The sequence below is a fragment of the Callospermophilus lateralis genome, chromosome 10, assembly GCF_048772815.1.
Source record: "Callospermophilus lateralis isolate mCalLat2 chromosome 10, mCalLat2.hap1, whole genome shotgun sequence".
NCBI lineage: Eukaryota > Metazoa > Chordata > Mammalia > Rodentia > Sciuridae > Callospermophilus > Callospermophilus lateralis.
This window is the reverse complement of record NC_135314.1, coordinates 92,534,427-92,545,943: the sequence shown is the minus strand read 5'-3', so window position 1 is coordinate 92,545,943 and position 11,517 is coordinate 92,534,427. Positions and strand designations below refer to the sequence as shown.

Genomic DNA, 11,517 nt, shown 5'->3' with positions numbered 1-11,517 from the left:
AGGACCTAGGCTCTGGGAGGTGGGGCCTGAAAGCTGGCCCAGTGCTGAGTTGGGCAGAAAGTCTGGCTGGGAAGGAGGGCTTCTGTGAGGAGGGGGCATCTGGTCTGAAATGTCAACAATGAGCCAGCCAAGAGAAAATCCAGGGAAGAGCATTCTAGACAGACATGTGCACCTGATGTCACCCCCCCCCCCATAATTCTCTAAGGACACAGAGTAATCCACGTATGCCTAAGAGATCATATTTAAATTTTAAAAAAAAAAAAGGACTGGGGGTCCAGCTCAGTGGAAAAAGCCCTTTTGTAATCCCCGGTACCAAAACAAATAAACAAAACAAACAAGAACCTCAAACAACAACAAAAAATATACAACTTATATTTACATGTCCCAAAGGAACACTGAAATACAGCCACATACCAGAAATTTTGTTGGAGAAGATGAAAATAACTAAAATTAAATAGGAAAATCTAATTTACACACTCACGTGTGACCATTTAGTATTAATATAAGTGATTCACTCTAGAAAAAAGTTTTATATATGTCTACGTTATTGATGTAAACTAAGCGTAATAAGCTCAAGTGTCAAATGAGACCATAGGGTCAACTTGAAATGGTTCAAGCCCCATTTACATTATGATCTACCTTTGCTGAAAGATATTTTCAGGTCCCCAACAGTCCCATGCTTTTATGAAAACTCCAGCCAGTTCGAGGCAGGGTCACCATGGGCAGCAAACACATAATGTATCTAGACAGGAGGTGAGTGTCACCACAGAGGCCACCAAACCACCTCCCAGGGACTGAAAGCGAACTGGAGTACTCAAAGGGACAGAGATCTGGCACAGAGAGAGAAAGAGAGGGAGCAGTGTCTCAAACAGGAACCAGAAAATGCAAGGAGTGGAAGTGAAGGAGGCAATTCCCAGATGGAGCCATTTTATTTCCAAACATGATTTCAAACAGATATGCTTTCCATCTCCACACTGGATTTTCATTTTATAAAATATATTTGTTTCTAAAATCCTTCATAAATCTGCCTTTCCCCTTTGCAGTGGGAAGGAGGCAAGAAGTCAAAGGTTAAAAGGTCATGCATAGAATATTATATCCACACCAAGGTAATTACACAATGGTCTTAAATTCTTCACAAATCAATGATAAAACATGAAGATTAATTTACACCTCACTACATTTTGCAGCACTTCAAGGTTTTTCTTCATATATTAATGTTCCTATTTCACAGACAACAATAATATTACTAAAAGATTATCAACTTTTTCATAAAACAGGAAAACAAAACAAAGTTATACTAAGAAAAAGATCAATCTGAAGAGCGTTAACATTTTTTTTTATAAGAATTAACCCAAAAGGACAATGAGACTCAAGTATTTTATCAGAAACAGTGGTTGACCCCTTTTTTCTTACTCCCTTTTCATTTCAGAGAGCTCTTTAAAAATCTGGAATCATTTGTTGTCTGTAATTACTATAGGATTTGGCTCACAATCTGGGGGGAGGAGTGTCATTTTAAGGAACTCTGTGCATGTATTATATTTCTTATTTCTTAGGAGCAGAAAAATTCAAAATAAAGTCTACTTTTAAATGGTAATAAAATAAATAAATTAAATGGGGCTATGGTACAGCTCAGTGGTAGAGTGCTTGCCTAACATGAGCAAGGTCCTGGGATCAATCTTGGCTCACAAAAATAAAAATAAAAATAGCATCATATGAGGACGGTAACTACCATAGGGTAAGAACTAAATTCTCAATTTTTAAGAAAAACAAATCTTTGATGATGCATGTATCTGAGTATATAAAATTATGACCCATCCCCCCAACTCCCCTCCCCCTCCAGAAAAAAAAATCACCATAGGTCAATACAGTTTGTCCAGTTTGACAAATTGGTTGGACTTTTAATCAGAAGACACCTTAAGGATGCAGTAATTCAGCTCTCTGATTTCACAGGAAAGGGAAAAGAGGCCCAGAGATGGTCAGTGACTCACCTAAGTACCTTAGCTAGGTGGCTTGATTATTTTTATACACACACAGGAACACATACAGACACACAGTTTCATTAACTTGTGTTTTGTACATAAAATGCTATGGGCTCTTACAATAAATTAAAAACAAGAATGTGAATTTCCATCTGTTATCTCATTGCTGGAGGTGGGAAATACCCGTCCCCCAGAGTGAGAAGGTTCTACTTTCTTTCCACAGTATGGTGTATCACGACTCAGCTGCTGCTTTCTGCAGTCCCTAAAAGTACCATGGGGCAGAAGCAGGGGTGGCAGGAAGAAGGACAGGTGCTCAATTCAAATCAGATTTGACGTTTCTTACTTTGCCAAAGATGCCCCACTGGCAGTGAAGATTGATGTCAAGATAAACTTGAGTGTTAGAACTTCTAGACCTGGCTAGAAGGAGAAAATGAGGGGTGTAGGTACCAGGTGCCAAAGTGTGCCCTTCACCCAGAAGAATATAAGAGAGGGTTCCTCTGACCATAAAGTGCGGAGAGAGCAGTGCGTGTCTTGTCAAAGCTATGGAACTACATGTTGAGCATCCCTTATCTGAAATACTTGGGACCAGAAGGGTTTCAAAAGGACTATATTTTTTTAGATTTCAGAATATCTGCATCTACCATAAAGAGATATCTTGGGGATGGGACACAAATCTAAAGAAGAAATTAACATACCCCAAAGGTAACCTAATGCATTATTATTTTTAATAAATTTGTGCATGAAAAAAACTTTCAGGGTGTGGAATTTTCTACATGGGGCATCACATCAGGATCCAAATTTGGGATTTTGGAGCATTTCAGATTTCAGATTAGGGAATGCTCAACTGTATAAATTTAGAGGACTTTAGTAAGTGTGGTCAGAATTTCTAATTATTTTAACTTTTATATGTTTATAAATATCAAAATATTTTGTCCTAATATCTAGTACTATTAATTGCTATTTTATCTCTTTTCATAAAATTACATGTGGATAGAACTCTAAAGTAGTATTTTTTTAAAAAATACCATTCCTTTTAATATTTATTACAGATGTCTTTCAGAAAAACCCTATGTCTAGCTATATATATTAACATTAAATAACTTAAAAAAATAAACAATACATTGTATTATATCAAAATAGTCCCATTTTAAAGCCATATAAGTGAAAAAGTTGAATTCTCAAGAATGGACTAGACCTTCTAAAGGTATTTTTCATAATGTTAAACTAGTATTAAATGTACTTTATTTTCTGACTATACCAAATATATATACACGCTGCTCTTAATAATTTATGCCCAAAACAGTTTTTAATGAAACAATAGGTTGTTTCACTTGTCTGTTTTTACTTATTTCATAATAGGAAAGTTATTCTAAATCTAAATAAATTTGTTCCCAAAAGATTTCCCCAAGGAGACAGTGGTGACCAAACAATAAAAGCTTAACAAGGTGTCAATATCCAGTGCATGCAGTCATATTTTCTAAGAATAGTTGTAGAAAGTAACTTTCAAGTATCATTTCAAGCCAGCTGGACTTAGAGATAGCTATCTCATAAAATGAACACGAGAGAGAGAACATCCTTTGAGAAACTTGTCTTGCTAGAAAGCCTTTGTCAAAATTCCCATAGGAAACAAAACCATCTACAGAGAACAGAGGGCACTTGACCCCCAGTAATGACCCAAAAGTGCACACGTGTAACACTGCTCTGAAGCCAAAGTAAACTCTAGCGAGTTGAAGAGGAGCTTACACTTTCTTAACTCATCAAAAGTCATTTTATAATCCACAGCTGATAAATTTCTGAAAAGGACATCTTGAGGAGGGCAGGATCCAAGGCAATTTGCGGCTCCTGGTCCCACTCTCCGCAGCGGTGGATATTAACAGTAGTTGACTAAAATAGAGAACAGAGAGAAAGGTCCACTTTGGGGCACCAAACTCAGATGTTTTTGTACTTAAGTTAGTCAGACTCATTTTAAAAAATTAGATTATCATAGAGTCTGCAGGGACTCAAGATTCTAAAACTCACAGGTATCAAGGAGGGGGCAGGGTTAGGTGACTAAAAAGTCCATGTCTTCCCAAAGCAGGTGCAGGAGGTCAGGAGCGGTTGGGTCTTCCAGAAGTTTGACTCCTTTACAGGTTTTGATCCAGCCACTTGATGTAACTATCCCTAGTCCGGATTCCCACTGAGAAGTTGGTGGGCCAGCTCGTGAAAATCACGCACCCGTGGAAGCCATCCTCAAAGTGGTCGAGGGTCACCTCCACGCCTGCGCTCTCCAAACGCTTGGCGTACATGACCCCGTCGTCTCTCAGGACGTCGTGCTCACAGGTCAGAATGTAGGTCTTCGGCAGGTGCAGAAGCACTTCCTGGTCTGCGATGAGTGGGGAAGAGCGGGCATCCAGCAACTGGGGGATCTCCTGGACGATCCTGGCATTGCCCTTGGTCTGCATGACAGGCTGGTAGTTCTTTGTGATGGATGCAGGCAAGAGGGACATCCAGTCAAGACGTGCCCGGGGGGCAATAGCCTCTTCCGCATCAAGCGAAGTGTGATTGTTCACTATCATGGCCTGCACAAAGTCGTGGTTGCCTTTTAAGTAATCCAGCCAGTACTTCACCATGACATAGCGGGGCAGGATGGGCGTGTTCACGTTTTGCTGATAAGAGGGTGTGTTAAAATCTAAAGCTTGGAGGACCGGGTAGATTAAAGCTTGCAGTTTGAGCTTATTTCTTAGGTTGGCATCTTGAGCAAACTAGAAAAGAGGAAACACATTATTTCATTTTGCGTGGCTCCCTTTGCAGAAGCACACCCTTTAGAGAAGCTTCGTGCACTACTTTAAATCAGTCAAAAGCATGAACATTAAATTTCTACCAAGACCAGTATTAAGTTATGTTTACAAAGAAAGGTATGTTGTTTAGTGACTCAGTTTTGAATGAACCCAAGGTGAACTCTGAATTCTTTAAACCCACATTAATGCTTAACTCATCTCTCTCGTCTGGCATTTAGTGCTGATTGGTAGGTATTGTGGACAAATAATCTGTGAATCTTATTTAATTTTTTATTCATCCCCAAAAGGCAATGAATAGCTTCCTAAGGGGAAAAAAACGAGCCCTACTCTTCCAGGAGAGGTATAGGAGAAGCTAAATGAACAGATGACAGCACTCCAAGGTGTTTTAGTAGAATCCCCTCTGATGAGCATTTAGTCTTCATGCTCCATGAGAGACTGGGATTTAAATAATGCTGGCAATGCACCCTCCATCCTGCTTAATGGGCACATGCCCCAGAGCAAAGCTGAAATGCGAATGGCAGTGCATCCCCATCGCAGCAATCTCAGCTCACCTGCGGCTCTCTGCAGTGTGAGCATGGGACTCCATTTTGTAATTCTACTATCTAAAACTGGGCCTTGGTCATGTTCCATCTAAAAGGAAGCTAACCAAGTCACTGTGTTTCCTGGGTAACTAAAGCATCTCCGGACTTGAGATGTAACTACTCTGTAAAAGCTAGAGAAAATGATCAATAAATAACAGCATCTGCCAAGAACTGTACACATGTCATTTCACCAAATCCTGCAATCAGATGCCTGCCCTCAGTTGTCTTCAAGCTGGGAGAGGTTGAGAGAGTTCTCTAGAGCCCTGTCTCTCTTGGGGGTGGGGCCTGTTTGACACCCCATTCTGTCTGGCTCTATGGCCTGTGGTGCCCTCCTCACTGCACAGGGTTTTCCTCTGCCATCTGTGGACACATGGGCAGCACGCTTGCCCATGCAACATGGAGAATTGAGTTCTTTACTTATTATTAGTTAATAATTATTAAGAAAAAAACAAGGGATATCACAAATAAAATGGCAGATGCTATTATTGGAAGATATGAAAAGAAATCTGGAGGTGAGAAGACTGAGATGCTGTTCTTAAATTATTTAATCCATAAGAGGATGTTGTGTGTATCTTTGTATTTATGCAACTACCAAAGATTTTGAGTGCTATTAGACTCCTAGGGCTAGATGACACAGTTTTTATAGAACTTATTCAGGTAAACCTCAGATCCATTTTATGTTTGTATGTGTGTGTGTGTGTGTGTGTGTGTGGTTGTACGGGGGATTGAGATATTCAAGGGCACTCTACCAATGAGTTATATCCCCAACCCCTTTTTATTTTTTATTTTGACACAGGATCTCACTAAGTTGCCCAGGCTGAACTTGAACTTACAATAAGTTCAACTTGTAATTTAACATCTAAAATAGCTGAACCAAGCTGGGTTCAACAGCGCTCTCCTGTAAATCCCAGGTACTCTCAAGACTGAGGCTGAGGATTGTAAGTTTCAGACCAGCCTGAGCAATTTATCTAGACCCTACTTCAAAATTTAAAAAATAAAAAAGATGGGGGACATTGCTCAATGGTAGAGTGCTTACCTAACATGTGAGAGGTCCTGAGTTCAATCCCCAGTACCACAAAAATAAATACAATAAAACAGCTGAACTATTTCATTTCTTTTCTTTTTCATATTAAAAGAAAACTTTGGGCAACATTTTAAAATTTGTCTCAAAGTTCTAAGAAAATGATCTGACATTTAAGAAAAACATCCCATTTTGCAAGTTAAACATGGAGAAGGTGTGGGGGATACTTAATTTCCAAGCATCGCCCTTTGGAACAAAGAGCCCTCTAAAATGTTAGGCCTTTTCTAACACTGAGTGAAATCGGAGCCTCCCCAAGGACTCAGAATTGCTTCCTTCAGTGACCTGCATTCCTATTTCAAAAAGATCTGTATGTTCTGCAGGTGTGATCATTTGAATAACCTGTTTTTGCAGGAGCAGCCCACCCAACAATGACTTTGCACAGGTAATAGAGAATGTGTTGGCCTATTAGATGTGACCACCAGCACTGCAGGACAGTGGTGTTACCTGTTGTCCAAGGGCAGCGGCCAAATTTCCACCAGCACTGTCCCCAGAAATGCCAATTCTGTCTGGGTCAACCTTGTACTTCTGTAAAACTTCTGGCTGCAGGAAGTACTTTGTGGCACGGACAACATCATGAATTTGCTCAGGAAAATAAACATTTGGGACTAGCCTGTATCTGTGAAGACAGAAGTTGTATTCACTTAAGGACTTCATGAAGTTTTTATAAGCCACTTAAAGTTTAAAAAACAAAAACTGGTTTTTTTTAAACATAAAAATAATTTTTTTGCAAGATACTTAGTTTGTAATGTAATAATTTTGTATTGGCAGTAGCTTTTTTTTTTTTTTTTTTTTTGCTTGTTTGTTTTTAACTACCAGCAATCCAATAAAATAAAACACACTTATCCCCACCACTAACTCAAGAAGTAAACCTTAAAATACAGATGTTGATTATTAAGGATAGACTTACAATAGATTTAGGAAGTTTCAGCCTGGAAGTCAATGTTCCATTCACAATGCTTTCAGCTTAGAAGGCGACTCCACAAAATCATACTTTATTGATCTCACATATAATGAACCCATGTGACATTTTTCATAATTTATTTGATAAGTATTATAAAATGTGCTCCACTGAAGAGGTTCATGCCAGCCTGACATTGAACCCAAGCAAAATCTGTACTCATGGGAGTCTGAACTAAGAGATCAGCTTTAACCAGCAAAAAGAAAGCTAAGTTTGCCATTTAGTCTAGTACAGACCCTCTAGGATATTATGGGGCTTTCAAAGTTGGAGATCTCTGTGATATTACAATTGGTGATACTACAGTTGGTAATAACGAATACCCCAGTTTCATCTTATGCCCCCTCATAATATTACCTTACGTATCCACATTGGTAGTCTTGACATGGAGTGCCTTGCTCAGTGCCACCCTCCTCCCTTGCTTATTAATTCCCACTCATCCTTCAATCCTTAACTGGAAGGTTTCACTGCAACTCCACTTGCATCTGAGGCAAGGTTGGCTTCTCAAGGAATGTCCTGATATTTCTGTGTGCTTAGATATATTCATCATTCTTTTTGCTTCTAATTAAAACTATTTCCTTTTGTGTTTCCTATAAAGGGCTGTGCTCTCTGATATCAGGAACCATGTTTTATTCATCACTGTGTTTTCAGTATCTATGAGTGGTCCAGGGTCATCATCATTTATCCAATAAACCTTTTTTTAGTATAAACAGTTTGCAAATGAAGAAACTGAGGTACAGCCAGGTATGGTGGCATATGCCTGTAATCATAGTGACTCAGGAGGCAGAGGCAGGAGGACTGCAAATTCAAAGCCAGCCTCAGCAACTTAGTAAGACATTAAGCAACTTAGAGAGACCCTGTCTCAAAGTAAAAATTGAAAAGGGATAGGAACATGGCTCAATGGTAAAGCACCTCTGGGTTCAATCCCCAGTACCAAAAAGAAAAAAAAAAAAACAGGTAAAAAAAATTACTTGATTTGTAAAATAAGTCAAATACATACCAAAATAAATTAAGAGAGAAACTAATTACCTAATTAAAGTTGAATAACAGAGGAATAGCTGTGTGGCTGTGATAGAGCACTTGCTTAGTATGCACAAGGTCCTGGGTTTGATCCCCACACATAAACACACAAACAAAATTGAATTAACAGTCATTTAAGATTTAAAGGTTTAGATTTCTATCTTATAATGAGAATGTTTACTTTCAGAAACCAATTTTTTCTAATCTACTCTAAAAAAGACCATTTATTTTCCCCAACTAAAACACAGGTATTTATTTAAACATCTTGATATTCAGTGCAGATGCAATCAAATGGGCAAAAATCTGTGGAATATTTTAATAAGTAGTGAATGCAGAACTATTCATTCAGGAAGTGTTACACTTTGAAACTAAATGCAATAAGAAATTACCTTAGTGACTGCTATGTAGCATATAAAATAAGCTTTTTAATTTTTTTATATCTGTGGTGATCAATTAATCATTCAAAATGCTTTTCCTCCAGTTGATTTTCAGTCTTAAGCTGCCTCTGGCACTGTTCCATTCATAAAAGGCTAGACCAGGATTACACCATTTTGCCACTAGGTGGCAACATCTCACAAGAGTCTGTTTACCCCAATGCCTGGTCACTTCCCCATTCCAAGCTGAATGCTTAATTAAAAAAACAAAACAAAACAAAACAACAACAACAAAAAAAAAACAACAACAACAACAACAACAAAAAAAAAAACAGCCGCACTTCAAGACTCAAGTTGTGAAAATAAAGGCTGTTTTATTTCACTACCATTCTACATATCATGACAAACACTTTTCATGGTTGCCCAGGAGATCAGAACATATTCCTACTAGGATACAACTATGAATTAAATTTGAATTTCAGATGCTGTTTCAGAAAAGGACTCAGTGCCTTGGACCAAGGGAAATTGGTACTCTATAGGCATGCTACTGATTAATCTTGTCAATTAATAACTGACTCAGCTAACAAAGTAAACATGCATAAAAACAACATTATGATGCAAGAGTCTTCCTAGAACCTCTGAAGATCCATATTCTAACCCCTCTTCTTATTTTTGCTCAAATTGGAAACATTCTTTAGGAACACTATTTTTGTAGACTAGAAAATATACTGAAAGTAACTATTTTTTAGGTAACCTGGTGCAAAAGAAAATACACCTGAGAATTATCACTTGAAAATTATCACAAAATTTTATAATATATTCATAAAGACAGAAAACTGAGAATTAGAAGGAAATTCTTGGGTGATATAGCCAGAGAAATCATATATAAATATATCTACTATCTCTACTTGTGTTCAAAGCTATGTCTTTTAAAAAGTACTTTTAAAAGGATTTTTTTTTTTTTTTATTTAAAAATTGCCTTGGCATCTTAGAAAGACCCTGTCTCAAAATAAAAAATGAAAAGGGCTGGGGATGTAACTCAGGAGTAGAGCACCCCTGGGTTCAATCCCTGGAATCCTAAATAAGTAAATAAATAATATAGATATGGAGTAAAAGCACTTAATATTATATATCAAGTACACACACACACACACACACACACACACACACGTGTATGTATATATAAATGTGTAAGTATGTCTCAACGTGCCCAACTCACTGCAGGGAGAGCTGACTATAAGGCCAGCTAGAATTTATCGCTGCACATACTTCCTCCTAGGTGAACAAAAAGTACAAACTCAGGCATGAGGTTTAATTAGTTGAATAAATATGTACACTCTGAAAGCTTATCGTATTCCTCCTAGATGAGACACTTTGCCAAATGTTCTACAGCTATGTTTCACTCAAATGTCAGAACAAACCTGTGGGTTAAGGATAAGAAAACAAGGCTCAAGGGGATGAATAACTTGACCACACCAGGCAGGAAAGGGCAGACCTGGGATCTTAGTTTACCACTGACTTCAAAACTCATTCTCTTCCCTTAAAATATATTTTCCATATTCAAAATCCACAATCTTTAAAAGAATATGCATATATAATCAAAGTACTAAATGCCCTAAACTGTGGATTTTTCACATCTTGGAACATTCTCATGATTTCAAAGGATTTAAAATGTTCTCAAAACACCTAGCATCACACCTGGGCCTATGGTTCATCTTTAACAACATAGTTTTCTTCCTTCCAAACAAAATGTTGAAGATTTATTTTCTACCTTTTAAATGTTAGATATATGTTGCAGAGCTCTGTTTGTGATGGTGAAAGCAATATATTATATGGTTTTAAAAACATATAAAAATGAAAATTCTTCCTAACCCCCTACTCTTCTGGCCCATCTTCAAAGACTCCACTTCTTGGTTTCTGTGCACACATTTAAGGATTCTCAGTTCTTCCCTCCTATTCCCCTCAATCTGAGGGGTATACCCAGGGTCTTGCACATGTATACTAGCCAGAGCTCTGCTACTGAGCTAAATCCCCAACCTGGGTTCTCTCTTCTTTATGTACTTTACTTATCTGCATAATCTTGGCAGTTTCTCAAAAACCCTGCCCCTCTACAAAATATTCCAATTTGATTCGTGTGGAGTAGGGCCCAGCATCCATATTGGAAGAAAATCTGCAAGTAATTCTAATGTGTAGCCAGGGCTTAAAAATCATCAGAGTTCAGTCACATCTCATTCCTCTCTGAACACCATTCCCTCATTCCCATTCCCAATGAAGTGGTCTCTCTAACCCCTGGGCCCTTCTCCAGTCACTTCCCCATCAAATGTTCCCATTCTTTTTAAGTCTCACTTCAAACAACAGTTACTATTATGGTATTATGTAAAAATGTGGATGTGTAACCGATGTGATTCTGAAATCTTTGTAATGTTTTGAATAAAAAAAAAAAAAAAAAAAAACAAATGTCACTTCTCCCATTAAACCTTCTGAGCACTCTCCCTGCAACACACACCCAAAGTAACCCTCCTTCCTTAGAACCGCTCTGACCACACATCATGACATGGGCACCTTGACTTCCTCTGGAAGTCGAAGTCAAGCCATAATTATGTACCAAAGAGTTAAGATGTACCCAACCTGAAGTGAGCAGCACCATTTCTACATTCTAATACTTTCTCTATGACCTACTTTATTAGCAGTGACCAGTGAGATAAAGCAATGCTCAGGAAGACTGACGATTTGTTCTTTAAGTCAAAGGC

General features: G+C 38.1%; 1 protein-coding gene across 1 annotated transcript in view; it reads right to left on the bottom strand.

Annotated features, from left to right (window-relative positions):
* Positions 1 to 900: 900 nt before the first annotated feature.
* Positions 901 to 11,517, bottom strand: part of Nceh1 (neutral cholesterol ester hydrolase 1) — a 67,642-nt gene continuing 57,025 nt past the window's right edge. Inside the window, exons 4-5 of the mRNA XM_076867335.2 lie at positions 6,863 to 7,034; positions 901 to 4,720 (exon numbers count right to left, since the gene is read on the bottom strand). Of these exons, the coding sequence (XP_076723450.1) occupies positions 4,103 to 4,720; positions 6,863 to 7,034 (790 nt within the window). The 3' untranslated portion in view covers positions 901 to 4,102. The remainder of the gene's footprint in view (positions 4,721 to 6,862; positions 7,035 to 11,517) is intronic.